This window comes from Sarcophilus harrisii, chromosome 4 (genome assembly GCF_902635505.1).
Source record: "Sarcophilus harrisii chromosome 4, mSarHar1.11, whole genome shotgun sequence".
NCBI lineage: Eukaryota > Metazoa > Chordata > Mammalia > Dasyuromorphia > Dasyuridae > Sarcophilus > Sarcophilus harrisii.
Window position 1 is genome coordinate 458117573 of NC_045429.1, and position 19891 is coordinate 458137463.

Below are 19891 nucleotides of genomic sequence, written 5' to 3' on the forward strand. Positions count from 1 at the left end.
AATAAAAAGGGTTGGTAAATCTCGTGCCAGCCACCGCGGTCATATGATTAACCCAAATTAACAGAAGAATGGCGTAAAGGGTGTTTAAGCATACAACCTACCAAATAAAGTTAAAGCTCAACTGCGCTGTAATACGCCCTAGTTGATATTAAAATACACAACTTACGTGACTTTACCCATGCTGAAGACACTAAAGCTAAGGCACAAACTGGGATTAGAGACCCCACTATGCTTAGCCGTAAACCAAGGTAATTAAATAACAAAATTAATCACCAGAGAACTACTAGCCACTGCTTAAAACTCAAAGGACTTGGCGGTGCCCTAGACCCTCCTAAAGGAGCCTGTTCTATAATCGATAAACCCTGATACACCTCACCCCTTTTCGCTTATCAGTCTATATACCGCCATCAGCAGCTCAGGGTATTCCTCCTGGGAAGAACCCGATGCATGATGCAGAAATGGCCATAACACCACGAGGAAGCCCAGAGGGGCACATGCTCCTCACAGGTGAGAGCACGATCACAAACGATTTAACTAGTAGTTGCCACCAAGTTTGCACACATCATCACAAAGACTCGGTGATGGTCTTGGGCAAGACCCAGCCACCAATGACCTGACCACCATTTGGGGGGAAATTGCCGTTAGCAGGCAGGTAGGAAAGCCACATGGCCAAGAACGGAAATCATTAAGATTTCAAATACATTTCTTTATCCCTCGAGTCCCGTGAAGTAACTTTCTGTTCTTTCTCGAGTTCTTTACTATTTTTTAATCTGAAAAGCCTAGCTCACTGGCATTTCATCATGAAAATCAGCAAAGGAATTGCTTGATTTGGAAACATTTCAGGTACCACATTTCCCACTTCAAATAAAATGTCAACTAGTAACTTATCCTATCATTCTCCCATCTTGTGCTCAGAGCAGAAGGGGGTGTTATATGCATTTTATCATGGAAATTATAAGTAATTCTATCATTAATTTTCTAAAAAATTTGAGTTACAGAATTAAGAGCTAACAGAACTAAGAGAACTAAGAGTAACAGAATTAAGAGCTTTAAAATGAAGCAAAACATGATTTATGCCCGAGTCAAGGGCCTGTGATCCCTTAGGAAATCCCTTTTAGACGTAAGATGTAAATTCTGATCATTGCTTTCTCACAGTCCTCAGGTTGACTTCTGCAAGGTAACACTTTTTAAGTATGAGAAATAGAATGTGAACTCAGGTCTTCCTGATCTCAAGTTCATTAACTTTTTTTTTTAAAGCAACAAGCACATATTAAACACTATATACTGAGAACTATGTAAATTCTGGGGGTTTAAATACAAGCACAAAAGGGAATCCTTTACCTAAAGGAGTTTACATTCTAACTGGGGGACAAAAACACAAAAAGGCAGTTGTTAAGATGGGGAGAGGAAAGGTACCCACCTGGGGCACAGGGGCAAAGTGGGGAAATGAAGGGCTGGTCTGGGACCTTCCTCAGAGGGGGGACTCTGGAAACAACTCACCAATAGGAAAAAGGGACCCACGGGGGTGGAGGAACAAAGCTGCTGAAGCCCAGTGGGAAAATCTGGAGAGGGAAGAAAAACGAAAAGAAGGAAAAGACATTTGGGAAAATAACCAGTCAGCCACCGACTCTGGATGTATGGAATGGGATGCTGGATTTTGAGCCCATGGGCACCCTGTCCATCCATTGGCTCAATGACCCTGAGCTTCTGCTGCACAAAGTGCTCTGCAGAATGCATGAGAGTGGAGCCCCCTCCCCTTGGGGAACCTAAAGCTGGGGGTGGGGCAGGGAAGTGAGGAACACCGAAGGATTCTCCAAGAGGAGATTGTGGGGACTGGGCTGGCTTCCTACAGGAGGGGCCTTGAAGGATGGTTAAGATTCTGGCAGACAGAAAAAAGAGAGGCAGGGGCATCGAGGGCATAATCCATGTCAGTGGCACCCAGGTCCCAGCACCCCCTAGGGAGGTTCTCATTCTTTTGGGCCGGAACCTTCATGCATGAAAGCTGGTGGCCCTTGGAGGGCTGAGGCTCCTGGCTCCCTTGGGAGTCACACAGGTCAGGGCTGCAGGAGAATGTCTTCTAGCAGGAGGGAAATGCAGTCACGGGATAAGTAGCCTTGGCCCTACTGCTGTCTGAAATCCTGAGACTAAGAAGCCTGTTCCCATCCTGTCTTGGCTGTCCAGGCACTGCTCCTTCCTCCCTCCATCCCCCAACTCTGGTCTCTGCCTTTTTCTGTCTCCGATTCTATGTCTCCCTGGCTATCTGTCTCCTCTGTCTCTCACTTATGTGTCTCTGCAATTTTGCCTCTCCTCTCTCCATCTGTGTCTCTTCCTGTATCTCTCATGTTCTCTCTTCTCTCTCCATCTGTCCCTGTCTCTGTGTCTCATGCTGTCATGTCTCTGCAGTTTTGCCTCTTTATGTTTCTCCATTTCTCCTGTCTCTGATTTTGCTTCTCCTTTTATCTGTCTCTCCCTCTTTGTGTCTCTCCATCTCTCCTTTCTCTCTCCTTTGTCTGTGTGTGCCTGGGACCAGGAGGCAGCGCTCGGACCGTCTCTGCCCGCCCTGCTTGGCAGAGTGCCCGGCCCATGCTGGGTCTCCCGTCACAGCCCGCTGCTGGACATATTTGGGGGGGTTTGCTGCTCTCTTGGATCACGGCTCCCAGAGATCCGCTGTAAGCAGAGGCTGGTTTTGTTGTTGGAAGACAAGGGTCTCAAAATTAATGGAGAAGTGTTCTGAAATACATTAGAAAACAAAATTCATAGGTGTGCTCTCAGAAAATGGTAGCTGTCCTTCAGGACGTGGCCCTAGCACAAAAGCTGGTAATGGAGGCTCTTCTTGGGCAGTTTCCCTCTCGGTGGCACAGTAGGTAGTGTGCTAGAAGACCTGCATGCAAATCCAGCCTCATTACTAGCTGTGTGATGCTGGTGTGACTGAACTACTGTTTGCCTCAGTTTCCTCATGTGCAACTTGGAAATCCTAATTGCCCCTTCCTAGTAGGGTTGTTGTGACTTGGGACTGTAAATTGGTCAGCACAGTTCCAGGCACACAGCAGACCTATCCAAAATGTGAGCTATTGTTACTGGTCTTGTTCCCAGTTGTCATTGCCATTAGTCATTTCTTTTGTCGTCAGTGTTCCTGCTGTTTAAGTTGTGGTGCGGTTTTCTCATTTTCTTGGGTTGGTTTCCCACATTTTGCTTCAGCTCATTGGAGTCTCTTGAGCTTCTCTGGATCTGCCCTCATCATTTCTTATAGCCCAGAAATATCCCATGACGTTGATGTACCATGACTTCTGCTCCCCACATTTCCATTTATTTGCTGCCACCGATACCGAACCCTCTCTCAGCTTATACTCAGCACGGAATCTCTGGGCCACAGGTTACAGATACTTTTGTCCCATAATTCCAAACTGCTTCCCAGAACAGTCCATTAACTTGTCCATGGAGGCCTGGGGCAGTTTGGGGAGTCAATGGGCATTAGGAAAAAGGTGGCCATGTTGCAGATGGTTTTCTGGGAACTGAAAGATTCAAAGAACTGGCCCTTACTTCCACATTCACCTGCTGCACAGATTCTTTTTCTTTTCAGATTCTTTAACAGGCCTCCCAATGACCCACAAAGATGTTCTCTCCAATAATTAAGCACATTTGTTTGGTCACAGAGACAAACTCGAAATTCGCTTTTCCAACATGGTGGTTACTTCTCACTGTTGCTTTCCAAGAAGAGACATAAGACTAGAGCAAAATGAGGCTCCACGTCCAAAGCCAGGGAGGGGACCCTGGGGTCCGCCTGCTGTTTGAATCAGGATGGACTTTTTGCTGTCTTGTCTTAGACTGATTACAGTCACTAACAGCCCCCTCAAGGACTAATTCTAGACCAAGGATGCCGAGTTTACGGGGTCCTGAGAAGAGAGGGAGACGTCAGAATTCCAAAGGCTTAGTTTCCTGCTTGCAGACATGGCAAGGAGGGGTGGAGCTGAGATAGCCCTAACAAGGGCACGTGCAGAGGGGGTAGGCAGGGGAGAGGGGGCTGCAATGGCTATGAAGGGGAAGGTGATGGCTAAGAGGTGAGTAAAAGGACTGCTTTTGGCAGGGAAGGCCTGGAAGTCAAAGAGAGGAAGTGGGGAGTAGAGATCATGAGGAGCTGGTCTTGCAGGAGATTCTGAGGAAACTGCCCACAGTAGCCCACCTGGGGCATGACCTCACAGGGCCCTTGCCCATCCAGTGTTCTGCAGCTTCTTGATTGGACCATTATGTCCCGCTGGGATGCTTGGTGCCCATGGCAGGCTCCCGCCTGGGCTGGCAGAAGGTGGCACATGTAACCATCTGCCCCGACTGAAGCTTCTTCCTCCTCTGTAGGAGACAGGCAGCGCCTCCCTCTCGTGGCTATTAGAGGATCCAATGAGACAACTGTAAAGGACTCCACACAAGGCCCGGCCCACAGCAGACAGTAAGTGTGCACAGGTAAACGTGAGCGGTCACTGTTTCTACAATTTTTACAAGGTTATTGCCTATTTAAAAGACTTTTAAAAAGTCAACCGACCAGGATTTTCTCACCCATGACAATCAATCCCTGCTTGGGCCTTTTCATCAAAAGGGCAAATTATTTTAAAAATACATCAAGACCATGCCGGTTGTGACCAAGCCTTTTTCTAAAACCTGAGGGCACTCTGGAAAGTATCCTAGGCTTCTGGAAAACCACCCAACCAACTCTTCCCACAGTACCACCTTCATAAAATCCAAGCTGCTCCTCCAGGCCAGATTCTGTCCTATTTTACCTTCCTGCTTAACTGAGCTGCAGAACGAAAATTTCATTTTTAGTTATAGCTCTGACCACTCTTCAAAAACCCAAAATAGACATCCAGAAAGGTTTAGTGTAAACATATTTAATGTCACTGAAATTACATTTCCTTCAACACTTAGAAAAAGCTCCAGGACTTCAATGGGTTCAAATAAATATCCTATGAGATTAATTGTCACTCATGTGGAATTGACTTTTAAAATAACAGTGCACAATTCAGGACCCTTTGAAAAACAACTAAAGTTTTCAAAAAATGTACAGTAGTACAGTGCGCTGAAGGAAATCTTACTACAAATATCAGAATCTCCCAGTCTCATGAATGAAACCGCCCAATAAAAGCACTTATTAAAACGCACTATCCAATCGGCATAAATTTGTGAAATTCTCTTTTTAAATAGGATTATAAATGGAAGTTGAGTCCTTCCAAGTAAGGAGCCAACTTGAAACTTCAGAATTTCAGGAGCATCGTTCTCGGAGCTCAATAGTGTGGCCTAGATCCCCTCTGTAATGCAATCTCTTTCTTAAGGAGCTTCCTAACAGGTCTTCCTCGACCAGCCAATTAGGCAAAGACAGGTCTGCCTTTCCCTCTAGACCTCAGCCACAAGAGGAGCCCAAAGGGCAACACCTAAAAGCAAGACCCCAGAGGCCAAGATTCTAACCAAGAAGCTCTCGCTAAGGTTGAGGACTAGAAAGGGGCCGAGGCACAAAGAGGCTTCTCCTTCAGGAAGGGTCTAAGAGGTGGCGGCATCCCCCCACCTGGGGATCAACTTTTGGACTTCTCATTGTCCTTCCTTTTGCAGCTGGATCTGATTGAACCGGACCCTCATACCCAGTGTTCTCCCTTCTTCTCCAAGATGTCTGTCAGGTCTCTGTCCCCTCTCTTGTGACATATTTCTCACTGCCAGCAGTGGGCACACTGAAAAGTCAGCAGAAAAGAGCTAAGATTTACTAAGCTAGTTTGCTAATATAGGGAGATAATTGTCTTTGCCAACCACTGCATTTAAAAACCAGTAATGGAGCCGGGTATCAGGAATCACTACAGAATAAGGCCTAACCACATAATACTGTTGTACTCCAAATTAATAAATATTATGGGACTAAGAAGCCATTCAATGGTGAATTCAGCACAATGTTTAAGGACCAAAAAATACGTATCTGACATGTATTTTATCCCATGTTCTAATAAAGAATGTCAGGTTGTTTCATCCAACAGAACACAATGAAAAAGTCGCTTTTCTGGATTGCTCAGTACACAGGATTCCCAAGTTTGATCTTGAACAGAAAAGATGAAGAATCAGTTTTCAAGAAAAGCCACGTAGTCGGTCAATCTGGCTAACTGTTGCTCATTGGGGATCGGCGGAACTGGAGCAGGCTCTGTTTACAAAAACAAAAAGAGCAGATGTAAATATGACCCGAGGGACGACGAGATAGCAGTCAGACTTTCAGGCCAACTTCAAAAAATGGATTTCTTAGGACTGGGATTTCATGGTCACTGGGAAGCTTCTGAGGGTCAAGTCAAAAATCTAAGGATAACTGAATCCAGTCAGTCTTTAGACTATAATCTGTGATTCAGTGAACAATAAATAAGAAAAGGATTGAATCGTTGGGTTTCCAAAAAATTTTTCTTTTTTAATTCCCCTTTCATTGAACAGGGGAAAAATCTAGAAGGAAAAAAGATGTAGTTGATTGGAAGGACAGCTCCTGGTCACTCCCGAAGCAGCCACAATGGGAATGAAAAGCCCTAAATAGGCTCCTTCCATCCTTTCCTTCTGAGCGCTTTGTCAAAACAGCCCAGAAGCCAGGTGGGAGGACAGCATATCCCCAAATACTCTGCCACTTCAATGCCAACAGGAGGCCTACATACAAGGGGCAGAGCAAGGACCCTCAAGGCGCTGCAAGAGACTCCAGAAGCCTCAGGCCCACCCTGTACCCTCACCACCCTAAGTCTCATGATCACCCCTCCGCCAACATGGTCAAGTCCACAATCATCACTGCAGGGCAGCTTGATGGCACCGTGACTAGAGCACCAGCCCTGAAGTCAGGAGCCCTGAGTTCAAATCTGATCTTACACATTTAACACTTACTAGCTGTGTGACCCTGGGCAAGTCACTTAACCCCAACTGCCTTGCAGCTGCAGTCTGCAAGCCCCCCGCCTCTCCCCCCCCAAAAAAAAAATTGGTCACTGCTCCATTAAGGGTAAGTCTTGGTCCCTGCACCCTGTTAAACTACCATGTCAGACCAAGGGGATTCTCTAAGAAAATACTGGAACCTTCATCTGCCCCAATTCAGAATCCTATGGTCATAAAGAGCTCAATCATGAAGTCAAACAAGACAGCCCCAATCAGGGAAGAGGAATCGCAGTCCGTCTGACAACCACCAGAATGTGGTGCTTAATAATATTCAATAACAAAGACTACAAGGCTACGACTGAGTCTGTGCCAGCAATCCACGGGGCAGTGAGGTGCTACGGTAATGAGAAGTCAGGAAGACCAGCTCTGGTCTCAGCCACTTATTGGCTGGATGACCCTAAGCAAGTCACCGTACCCTGCTTGCCTCAGTTTCTCTATCTGTCAAATGAGACAGGAAATGGCAAAAGCCCTCCAGCATCTCTGCCCAAATAAACCTCCAAAAGGGTCACTGACTGAAAGACATGACTGAAAGTAACTGAACAATAAAAAAAGTCACAAATCTATGGAAACTACGAACCTGATAAAGGAATAAATCTGTTAAAGGAAACGTCCAGGGAACCTGCAGGTAAGAAAAAGCAAAAGTATTCAATATTTTTCATACAAAAACCATAAACACACAGAAAAGAAGCATGTCTTTTCAATGGATCATCATGTGGAGCCACGAAAGGCAGAGCCCCTGGTGGACCAGAAAGGACCCCCGGCCAGGACAGTCTGCCTCCGCAGCCCCTGGTCCCATGAGATTGCGGGGCTACCAGAACTACCTGATGACATGGAGGAAGGGACAGTCTAGTAAAGTGACCATAATTTTCAGAGACAGCGCATCTGGGGAAATCACCACAAACTTGTAAAACTGACATGGGGCAAGAGGTTACATTTCTTATTCTATTTGTCCCAATTTAGCCTATCACTCCAGCTTTTAACATTCTGCCATCTTTGTGACATTTGCACCTTCATTTAGCATTCATCAGCACTTTTAATCTAAGTTGTTGGTAAAAATGTTGAGACGGCCCAGGTCCAAGTACAGGCCCATGGCCCTTCCCCAAGAGGTCGCCTTCCAAGGTGACACCGATTCGTCCACCAGTGGCCAGCCAGCAAGAGAATGGGGGAATGCTTGCGCTTTGTCCAAACTGTGCTGCCTCTCGCCAGCCTCTCTCACACTTACTGAACAAAGCCTTTTTTGTCCATAAAACCGGTGGCTTCTGCAGAGTTTAAGGTTCTCTCGTTCAGGACACGAAGCGGAACTCACCCTGACTCCAAACCAGAGGGAAGGCTAGTGAAGGAGCGGATGTCTGAGCACCCCCACGGGCAGCAATGGCCAGTGAGTGGTAAGGCTTGGGCAGATTTGGCACAAGTTCACACTCATGATCCAGAGCTGCACTTTCTCGCATATAGACCTTCTTCCTGCCCTAGACTCTCCCCTGGGTGTGCCCCTGATGGTCCATGCTTTCCTCCTACCACAAACGTCCATGGCATCAGCCCCGCTGGGAAGGCTCTGACTCGGGGGTCAGTGCCGTCGTCTGCCCAGGAATGGGACGAGTTTCTCACACAAGTCCCTCATCAAGCCCCGAGTGAGGCAGGGACAGGGCAGAGCATGTGCATGGAGAGCCCCCAGGCAGGAAGTCCTGCGGCAATGACTCTGCTCTGAGAACCTCGGCCCGGGCCCAGCCCCAATAAATCGGAGACTCCCAGAGTTGCTCTTGTGCTCGACCCCCCCCAGGCCAAGGCACAAAATGAGGGGGTCTCTGCACCCCAGGGGCCGGGTCTCCTGCTCCTCTGCCACAAAGAGCTGTCCGTGCTTCCTGGGGCTCCAGACCTGACTCAGGGAGCCCGCCCCGCCCCTGGGGAAGGAGCCTCCGCTCCTGCCCCCGCCTCCGGCCTGTTTTAGAGCCATGACTTGAATCCCGTCCATTTTGTAAGCAGAGCAGCCCCGGCGGAGGCCTGTAAATGGAGGCCGAGGCTGGGCCGTGGAGCCGCAGCGCCACCTACCGGGCTTCTTGGGCATCACCATTCTCGTGGTGGAGTCGGCTTGCCATCCTTGCTCTAAGACACCTGCGACAAACCAGGAACAACCGTAAGAGCTGAGAAGGGCCATGACCCGGCCAGGAAGGAGCAGCGCCCCCCCCTCCCCTCCCCCCAGGACCCGGCCCAACGCCCACGACTCCCCGAGGGAGGGGTGCCCAAGCCCACCCCCGGCCCCTGCTGGGACTTGGCGGCCGCCGCTTATTTGTTAGAGGCGACTTTCAGGGGGTGCACGAGCAGAGCCCTGGCCCCGCGACGCTCATTTAAAGATGGCGACAGCAGCAGCTATTATTTATGTGGCGCTTTAAGAACACCAGGTCTGTCTATTTTCTCATTCCCACGACTCCCACGACCGCCCTCAGGTACGGGACATCATCACCCCCACTTTACAGATGAGAAGACCGACACCCAAAGGATTTTCTAGAGGGTAGAAAGCACAATTATGAAAACGGCCTCCACAAAAAGTAAAACCATGAAAAAACAACCGTGTGCTAAGGGCAACAATGCCCTCCATCATCCTCTCAGAGTTAAGAGGGACCCGCAGGCCTATCACATTAAGGAAACAAATGATGGCGGATCATTCCATTCCAACAATTTACACTGATTTTTTTAATGCCAAGGATGACATGGCAAACTGCTGTGCTAAAAATTCTTTCTTTTAGGGAAAAAAAACAGTAAGTTTTTGGGCTTCAACGTCTCCATCTCCAGAAGCTTCTCACTAACAAGACAAAAGCAGTCACCCCGAATGCAGGGAGGCCCCCCGACAATCCTGCCTGTGACCATTAGCTGGCACTCTTGTCTGGCCTGGGTCAGAGGCCCCACAAAGCGGTGGCTCCAGGCCCAGGCCTTACTTCTATTATAGAGAAGCTACATGTCCCAGGCTTCTGGGCACAAGTCCCACATGCTGTGAGATGCTGAGGAGGCCCTAAAGGGTACCCTGTCTCCCTGGGGATAAATGCCCTTGGAAGGAGGAAAGGAAAGCCATGTGGTGGAAAAAGTGACAGAGAGAAGGCTGGCCTGAAGGCACAGGAGAAAATGACAGGATGAGATGGAGCTGGGATCGTGGGGGCTGATGGGGAGAGGGCACCTCCACAGGCCGGCCTTTAGATCGCTGGAACTGCCCCCTATGAATAGCAGCATGACAAGGGGAAGCTCCAAAATGTGAATTCAGAATGCCTGGCGCGACTTCTGGCTTCCCAAAATAACCCGAGAACGGCAAGACAAACTACCTTTCACGGCTTCTTCTACAGGAAGTCCGACAAATGCTGCGAAATCATCGGCAATGATCGAGGTGTACGCCTGAGAAACCAGTGCAAAGGCTCTTCTTCTCGTGGCATCTAGTAAGTGGGGAACAAAGAGGGTTCATCCTGTACAGCCTTCCTTGGCAAGATACAGCAATAAGGGTCTAAAAACTCCCTGCCCCCCAAAAGTTGTCTGTTCTTGGGGTCCATGGGGTTGTGTGCTTCCGCGTGAGTTTACAATGTCACATCTCTCTTGAAAACTTACTGGAGATGATAAGAAAGCTAATATGGAAAGAAAAAATATTTTCACAAAGATCCAGGTGGGTAATTTTTCTTCTTTTTTAAATAATGTTTTATTTTTCCAAATACATACAAAGTTGTCAGCGGTCAATTGGAACACAAATCCCTCCCCTTCCCCCTCCCCAAGACAGCAATCTGATTGATGCACACTAAATACATGCAGTTCTTCTAAACATATTTCCACTTTTGTCACATTGCGCAAGAAAAATCAGATCAAAAGGGGAAAAACCATGAGAAAGAAAAATAACAAACAAACCACTACCAAGGCAGTGGCACATCCAGTCCCCATGCTCTCTCTGGGGATGCGGCGGCTCCACCTGTGCCACAATCCACATGTTCTCCCTGAACCTGGGAGCTCCATGGCCTCCTGGACACTCTGGACCACACAGAGGGTCAGAGGGGGCTTCTCACGGCCCCTCACCTATGCCACCAGAAGCAGCCCAAAGAGCACAGATCTGGTTTCCTCAACTAGCCTGGGTCATGCCCCACTCAGAGAGAGGCGGCTCGCTCCAGTGCCATTTTGTGGGTGGGGGCTGAGGGATAGCTGCCGGGTAGCTCTCTGAGAAAAGTCTGAGCCAGGCTTCCCCAGGCCATGGTGCCAGACCAGATTCTCGCGTGCCAGGGTGTCAGTTTTGCAAGGCCCTGCTGCAGAGAAGCAAAGGGGAGCAGGGGGAGTCCTCTAGGCAGGGGGCACAGAGGGCAGATCAGGCTGAGTCACATGACCTCTTTCTGGTCCCTCTTTTTCCTGCCCTCACCCTATCCAGGAGCTGGGACTTCCCCAGCAGGGACAAGACTCCCAGGAGGGGATGGGATTCCTGGGAAGAAGTTGGGGCAGGGACTAAATGTAGCAGTTCTCTTGACAGACAGAATAGATGAGCCATGACAAGGGGAGGGGAAAGAAAGCAGAGGGTCTGGACAAGCCCAGGGGGGGGAAAAGGCCCACCTCGAGAGGGTGGGATGGCTGTTGCCTAAGGAGCCAAGGCAGCTGAGAATCCAAGCTGCGAATGAAGGCGGCCTCCAGGGGTCAGAAAACCAGAGGCCGAACCAAAGAGGGCAGTGTGGCCACAGTGGCCAGTGGCCAGTATCAGGGTGAATATCAAGCTCCATCTTCCCTTTTCAAACAGCTCAATGCAACACTCTGACCTTGGCCAGCTGAGTGACCTTCAGCCTGCCTGCAACATCTCTGGCTCATCTGGCAAAATGGCCCCTGCTCTAACAGATCCTTTGACAAGCCCTGGTCTCCAAAGTCTATGCAGCCACACCTGTAAAAATTGGTTCTCTTATAGAAAAAACACAACCACCGAGCGGGCCCTTTGTGTCAAACCCCAAGCCTGTGGCCTGTGCTGTGGATCCAACGCTGAGTCACTTTGGAAAGGGTCTTCTTTGAAGACCCACCTTCCCTCACCCTGCTGACAGATCTAAACCTGAAGAAAAGTGAGGAGCAAAATGAACACGAACTTGGCTCTTCAGCAAAAGTCCAACCCTACCTCTGAGTGCCTCCATGATGGGCTGAATGGTCTCTGACCACTGGTGTGAGCTGATGGTCGTGTAGATGCCTGGGAAATCCCTCTGCCAGATTCGCTGTCCCACTGACCAGATCCCCCCAAGTTCAGAATTTGCCTGCAATAAACAGAGAGACCTTCACTGTGCTTGAACATTTTCATTTCACCCACCTCCCAGCGTCCTGTGCTTCAGAGAGAACTAGAACAATGATGGACAAAAATTGATAAAGAAAGAATGACTCTGAGCCTCACATGCAGGATCTACCGACGTGCCCACGTGGTCGTAGCATCCAACTCAAACAGAAACGGGCTACTACACCGGACTCAGGATCCCAGTGTGCCAACTCTTGACTTGGTTTTTAAAAATTGGCCATGTTTAATTGTCATTCTGTTTATTTGCTTAATATTTCCCAACGACATTTTAATATGGTTTGGGCCACACTAGGAGGGAGGACTGGGGCTCTGTGGGGCCCTGGGGCCTCCTGTTTCATTCCTTATTTGGCTGGAACATTTTCTAGTTCAAAATCAATGAGCAGAATCTGAAACATTTCCATCCTCAAATGTGCTTAACTGTTACTCTAGAGTTTTAAAAAATTACGATTAATATATAAGCACAACTTGGCCTTCTAAAAACCCAAGAAAGTCACTCCTGTATTTCAAGACTGAGCCTTGGAAGGAAAACCAATGTTAGAGATAATGGAAGAAAATGTTTTTCTAATATCCAGACATCTTCTGTCACTACAGAACCCAGACTCTTTAAGCGCAGGGAGGCACGAGATCCTAAACTCAGATTATGTGGCAACAGGAACTGCGGAGCAGAATTCCCTGACTCCTTCAGTCGTTCTATAAAGCCCTTTGTAAAACCTCAAGGACTTCTGATGTCACTGGCGGGGAAGCTCCCACTGAGGGTGCCCCCACAGCCTGCCAAAGCCAGACAGTGACCAGAGCCTGGCCTATCCCCCTCCCATACAGGGCTTCTGTAGACAAGCTCGCCGGAGCAGAGCAGGCTGGTGCTCCAATGACAGACCACACCAGGACTATCACCCAAGTTTTTCCAGCATCTTTGGAGAAAATGACTGGTTGAGAGGACTTCCAAGTGTACCTTGTGCACAAGTTGGAGGAGATGACCTCTTGTGGCTGGGATTGTCACGCTACCTTATGCTCTGCTGATGTAATCTAGGAGAATCAAGGATATGGCGGCCGGGAAGGGATTTGGAGCTAACTCAGGAAGTGATTAAAATAAGTTTTTGTGCCTATCAGGTAACCACCATTTCACAAGTCACTCTCTTATTTATTTGAGCTGCTAAGTTTGTCCTAGGGCTTGTGACAGGACGGTTGCAACAGGAAATATTGAAATACTGAAAAATATGTCATGACATAGCTCATTTCTTTTTCTTTCTTTCTTTTTTTTTTTTTGCTGAGGCAACTGGGGTTAAGTGACTTGCTCAGCTAAGCAGTGTTAAGTGTCTGAGGCCACATTTTTACTCAGATCCTCCTGACTTCAGGGCTGGTGCTCTACTGCGCCACCTAGCTGCCCCAGCTCATTTCTTTTTTTAAAACTTCTATTTATTCATTTATTTATTTTGCTAAGGCAATTGGGTTTAGGTGACTTGCCTAGGGTCACACAGCTAGGAAGTATTAAGTGCATGAGGCCAGGGCTGGCGCTCTATCCACTGTACCGCCTTGCAGCCTGCTCGTTTCTTTGAAAGCACACAACCCAAACAAAATTTTCATATGGAAGGGAGGGAAAAAAGGACTAAGTATTTGTATAGTACCTACTATGTGCCAAGTGCCCCATTAAGTACTTTACAAATATTATCTCACTTGATGCTCACAACAATACTGAAAGGCAGATACATTTCCCCCATTTTGCAACTGAGGTTACTGAGGCAAGTAGAGGTAAAGTGACTTGCCCGGCCACACAGCTACTAAGTATGACTCCAGGCCCAGCGCTGTACCCACTGGGCCCTCAGCCTCCGTGGAACACTGATTACCACACCAAACAAGTATCATTCAAATGCTTCTCAGGGACACAGATTCTAACCATGAAAGTTCAACCAACTTCTGCATTTGTAAACCACTTAAAGGAAATATAAGGCACAAGACAAGGAAAAGAGAATTTGGGAAGTTAAGTACAATCTGGGTGAACTGAGCAATTACTATTACTACAGTCTTATTAAATATATTTAAAGCATAATAACTTCACAAAGGAGTAAACATACCTAGAGATTACTTACCGATTTTATAGCAGGAGGAATTCTTTTCCAGAGATATCGGGCATTATTCCTAATTTGTATCCCCAAAGGGAAAAAAAAAAATCAATTACAATTTGCTTCATGAGGCACGATGTCTTAGAGCTACAGAATGTTTTTTACAAAACATTTAAATTCCCCGTGGCAAGTTCTGTCTAATCCCACTCTAGGATTCACTTGGGCCTGTGTGTGTGTGCACATGCATGGGTGAGGGGGGAGAGAGGCAGTATCCCAGCTGGAAAAGTCAACTGCACTTTTTTCATCAGGAGAAAATCCATTAGCAATGTAAATGAATTTGCACTGATGCTCACTGCAGACCAGATTATGTGGGGAAGATCTGCCCCCACCTCGTTGTCCGCACAGCGAGGGTCCCAGAATGCTCGAGGCACTGGCTCTCCACACATGGCCCTCGATATTCCCAATGTGCCTCAATTTCCTTAGGACCATGTGGCAAGCATATTCTACCTAATCTAAGGCAGCTGTTGCCCTAGACCAAACTGTCTTTCCCTTTTGGAACGAAGTAATACTTGATGCTGCCAAAGTTGTTCAAAAAGCAATTTAAAGGAAATTTCAGGACTTCTCAAGAGGCTTAGTTGCAGGTTAAGAATAAAAATGGAACTTCTATCTTAGTTTCTGAACATCTAAATTATTTTTCTTTCTTATCAGTTTCAGAATCTAAACATAATCACAACGTGGATTACATTTAACTTCAAACACAAAGTCTCTCTCCAGAAAATGACATGCTCTTTAAAAAGTTAGACATAAATCAACTTTATAACTAGAATCATATTTTAAACCCATTCTGGGAACAATTTCAACTTGATTTCATCTAGTTTAACGACTGTGCTCCACGTATGCTGTCTGCTTAGCACTGTGAAGCACAAAGTGTGACTCCATTCAAGAACTTAAAGTACGAATTAAAGTGAAAGCGATATCCACAGGTAAAGTACAAGACAGATTATGTCTGGGGGCCACACAAGCATGACAATAATGCTGGGGCTGCTCTGGGGATGGCTGTGGGAGCTGCAGGAGGGCAGGGATGCCCTGTGGGGACCATGTCCTTTCCCCATTGGGGCCAACCCAAGGATGAGACCAGTGGGATCCCTGCAGGCCACAGCCTGACCTAGAAAACCACAAATTCACAGTATCTGGGTTTTGCCCTTTTCTCTGTCTGGTCAAACATTTCCTAACCATGCCGTAATCTGGCCACGGCTCTCTGAGGGAGCAGCGCTGTCCGGTGCGCTTCTGTCCCTCAGCGGGGGACGCTCTGACTCTAGAACTGCCTTCAGCGCCCATCTGAGAGGCGAGGCTTCCTCTGGCGGAGGCGGGGATCAATCTTATTTCTTCTCATTTAAAGAGTGGGAGCCAGTTCCACGCTACAAATGCTGACTTGGCATTGCCCTTGAACTTTTTTCTAATTCCTTCAATTCAGTTCTGTTCAACAAGTGTTCATTATTAAACCCCTGCTGTATACAGGGTGGGGGGGGCTCAAAGACAAAGACAGGGCAGTGGCCTTGTCCTGGGGAGTGAATGGAGTTTTTGGGGGGGCGGGTGGGGCTTGAGGAGAAGAGACCCAAGACAGCAAACAGGGAGGTAACTACAAGGTAATCTAAGGAAGGAGAGGGCTGAGCAGCCAGCCTGTCTGACCCAGCCCAGGAGCCCAAGGGAGGCTGGAACAGGTGACCAGAGGACGGGACAAACAGAGGCGACAGAGCCCTTCTCGCTCCACTGTCCGGCCCCCAGGATGGGAGGAGAGTCTGGAACGGCCATCCCAGATTCAAGCCCCCCACCATGGCCTGCCTCCTCCTAGGTAGATCTGGGTCCCCAGAACAGCCCTCTGTGATGTGCCGGGACCCACCGGCCTGAACACCGCCTGCTCCAAGCCCAAAGACCGTCCAGAAGGCGCAGTCCGAGCCTGGCCGCGGTCAGCCAGATGCGGACACTTACATGTCATTGTGCAGCAAGTACAGAGCGAGCAGCTGCCCGTAGACGGGGGGCGTGGCGATGCCGCCGGGAGCCTAGAAAACAACACGCACAGATGAGACGCCAAAGGGCACCGGGGGAGCGGCCAGGGAGCACCAAGGCCAGGGTGCAAGTCCTGCCACTGAGGTGCGCCGGGGCCTGGGTGCAAGTCCTGCCACTGAGGTGCGCCGGGGCCTGGGTGCAAGTCCTGCCACTGAGGTGCGCCGGGGCCTGGGTGCAAGTCCTGCCACTGAGGTGCGCCGGGCCCGGGAACCTATTGATGGGCGGAGAAGCTTCCGGATGCCTGGGGAAGGCCTTTCCTCCTCTGGGAGTTCCCTCCACCCACAAAGCCCCAGGTGCAGCCCCTTTGTGCGATACTTTGACCAAAAGCATTAAACAGACATTACTAAAAATGAGCCTGTTCTAAGCAAAATGGGACCTGGTGCCGGTGTGAAACAGCAGAGAATTTCAACAGGATTTGTGAAGCCAAAGAACAGAAGCTTTGCCCGTGCTGCCTTGGGGGGGGCTTTTCCCAGGCTCCCTGGGGGCCCGCTCTGCCACCCCATGCCCTGCTTCCTTCAGACGTGGCCTCGGGGCCCTGACTGGTGGGAGGGGAAGGGGCTCCCCAAACCGAGGGAATCAGAGGAGCAGCCTCCCCCAAGCTGCTGGTCCTGCCTGGCTGGGCGACCCTTCACTTGCCCCCATCCGTACCTGCCAAGCGTCTGTAAGGTGCCGAGCCCCGGCCGGCACACAGGAAGCGCTCTCTAAGTGCTTATTCCCCTTCCCCCTGAAACCCGAGGGACCCTCCTCATAACGTCACCATGGAAACGCAGACCAGGATTCACCGCGCCGGGCCAGACTCCTGGGGCCCCCTGGGTGGCTTGAATTAGGGGCGTGGGGAGGCCCCACTGGCCGGTCACGGAGACATTCTGACACGAGCCATCGAGGGGAGCCGAGGGGCCAAGCCCGGGGACCCAGTCTGCACTAGCGGCAGCAGAGGAGGGGGTCGCTGGGGCAGGAATGACGGGGAGTCCAGTGTGGCAGGAGCCGCCCTCCTCAAGCCCCGATCTGCCCCCCCACCGGCCCCTTTACAGGGGTGACGAGCATTCATTAGGCACCTACTGCTTCCCCTCCCACACCAGGGCACCCCAGTCTCTCAGAGCTGCCCTAGTCCAGGCCCAGGGCCGCATTCAGGCTCTCCCAGCCCCGCCCCCACAAGAGAGCCCCTTCCTCTCTATCAGCAGCTGCCCGGCCCACAGCAGGTGCCTAATGGATGCACAGGCTGCATAGCAAGCTCTGGGCCCAGCGCCTGGCATACAGCAAGGGCCTAACCAATGCTGGGGGGGCGGCAGGGTTCTCCCATCCCGGCTCTGCCCCAGCGGCTCCTGCGGCCTGAGGCGGCTCACTTCCGTCTCCACCGCCTCAGGACCCCGCATCCCGTGGGAGGAGGACAAATGCTCCTTTAACAAAGAGACCCGGCCCACAGGCAGGTGGGGGCCCGGCCCGAGGCGGGGCGCGGGGGAGCCAGGCGGGGCCTCCCTTTGGGCTTCCCCATCGGCAAGGCCAGGGCGGTCCCTGGCTCACCTCGGACTCTTTGCTGGGTGGCCCTCCCACCTGCCGGCCCCGGGGGCCCCCCCCCTCCCCGCGGGGCCCGCCTTTGCCGCCCCTCCCCCCCGCGCCCCCGCCACGAGACCGGGCGCGCCTCCCCGACGCCCCTCCGCGCCGGCCCCCAAGGCCCGGCTCCTGGTTCTCGCACTGATCCAGCAGCTTTTTGAAGCTGAAGGTGGCGTTGTCCGCCATCACTGCCACGGGCATCTTCCCCGCCTGCTCTGGGCCTGGGCCTCCTCCTCAGCCGCCGCCGCCGCCGCCGCCGCCTCAGGCCGGGCCCCGGAGCTCACAGCCGGCCACTGAGTCCAGGCTCCCTCGGGCGGCGTCGCGCCGAGAATGACGCGCTCCCGGCGCCCAGCCCTTCCCCGGCCACGCCCCCACTTCCGGCTCTTCCCCCGCATGCGCAGACGTGCGACTTCCGGCTCCCTCTGCGGAGCTCCGCCCGCCGGGCGGCGTGCGTGAGCCGCTCTGCTCGGAGATCTCGAGGCTCTGCAGAACGCCACCCGCGGTGGAAGGGAAGGCGGAGGTGAGGGTGCGGCCAAGTGGCGCCCGGGTCCCGCACCCCAGCCCCTCAGGCCTCCGCCCGCCGGCCCTCACCCCCTTCTGCCCGCAGAACCGCGGCCGGCCAGAGCCGACGGGGACCTGAGGCCCGGAGCTGGCCGCGGATGGCCGGTGTGGCCCATGTCGCAGGTGAGGAAACTGAGGCTCAGAGAGCTGAACTGTCCAAGGTCTCACGCAGCTCACAGGTGCAGCAGCGCGTCCCGCTTTCCAAGAGCCCTCCCAGCACCGGACGTGGAGCTCTCCCCATAACAGACGGAACCCCTGCCCCCAAAATATATGTAACCCCTCCTCCTCCATTACAGATGTGACCCCTCCCCATTACAGATGTAGCCCCTCCCCCATTACAGATGTAACTCCTCCCATTACAGATGTGACCCCTCCCCCATTACACATGTAACCCCTCCCCATTACAGATGTAACCCCTCCCCATTATAGATATTACCCCCCTCCCATTACAGATGTAACCCCTCCCCATTACAGATGTAACTCCTCCCCCATTACAGATGTAACCCCTGCCCCCAAAATATATGTAACCCCTCCTTCTCCATTACAGATGTAACCCCTCCCCATTACAGATGTGACCCCTCCCCATTACAGATGTAACCCCTCCCCATTACAGATGTAGCCCCTCCCCATTACAGATGTAACCCTCCCCATTACAGATGTAGCCCTCCCCATTACAGATGTAATCCTCCCATTACAGATGTAGCCCCTCCCCATTACAGATGTAACCCCTCCCCCATTGCAGATGTAACTCCTCCCATTACAGATGTGACCCCTCCCCATTACAGATGTAACCCCTCCCCGTTACAGATGTAACCCCTCTCCCATTACAGTTGTAACCCCTCCCCATTACAGATGTAACCCCTCCCCCATTACAGATGTAACTCCTCCCCATTACAGATGTGACCCCTCCCCATTACAGATGTAACCCCTCCCCGTTACAGATGTAACCCCTCTCCCATTACAGTTGTAACCCTCCCCATTACAGATGTAACCCCTCCCCATTACAGATGTAACCCCTCCCCATTACAGATGTAACCCCTCCCCATTACAGATGTAACCCCTCCCCATTACAGATGTAACCCCTCCCCATTACAGATGTAACCCCTCTCCCATTACAGATGTAACCCCTCTCCCATTACACTTGTAACCCTCCCCACTACAGATATAACCCTTCCCCATTACAGATGTAATTCCTCCCCCATTGCAGATATAACCCCTCCCCATTACAGATGTAGACTCTCCCTATTACAGATATAACCCTTCCCCATTACAGATATAATCCCTCCCCATTACAGATATAACCCCTCCCTATTACAGATGTAACTCCTCCTCATTACAGATATACCCCCTCCTCATTACAGATGTAACTCCTCCTCATTACAGATATACCCCCTCCCCATTACAGATATAATCCGTCCCTATTACAGATATAACCCTCTTCCCTTCCTCACCACCAGGA

At 50.6% G+C, this 19891-nt stretch overlaps 1 protein-coding gene across 1 annotated transcript; it reads right to left on the bottom strand.

The window, feature by feature from the left end:
- Nucleotides 1–4856: 4856 nt before the first annotated feature.
- COPS8 (COP9 signalosome subunit 8) lies at nucleotides 4857–18146 on the bottom strand. The gene is made up of 8 exons (XM_031968248.1): nucleotides 17997–18146; nucleotides 16243–16318; nucleotides 14281–14329; nucleotides 12029–12161; nucleotides 10230–10337; nucleotides 8968–9030; nucleotides 7499–7540; nucleotides 4857–6166 (listed from the first exon to the last, which is right to left on the bottom strand). Coding segments are annotated over exons 2-8 (477 nt in total). The 5' UTR covers nucleotides 16245–16318; nucleotides 17997–18146; the 3' UTR covers nucleotides 4857–6086.
- Between the last annotated feature and the right edge of the window lie 1745 nt (nucleotides 18147–19891).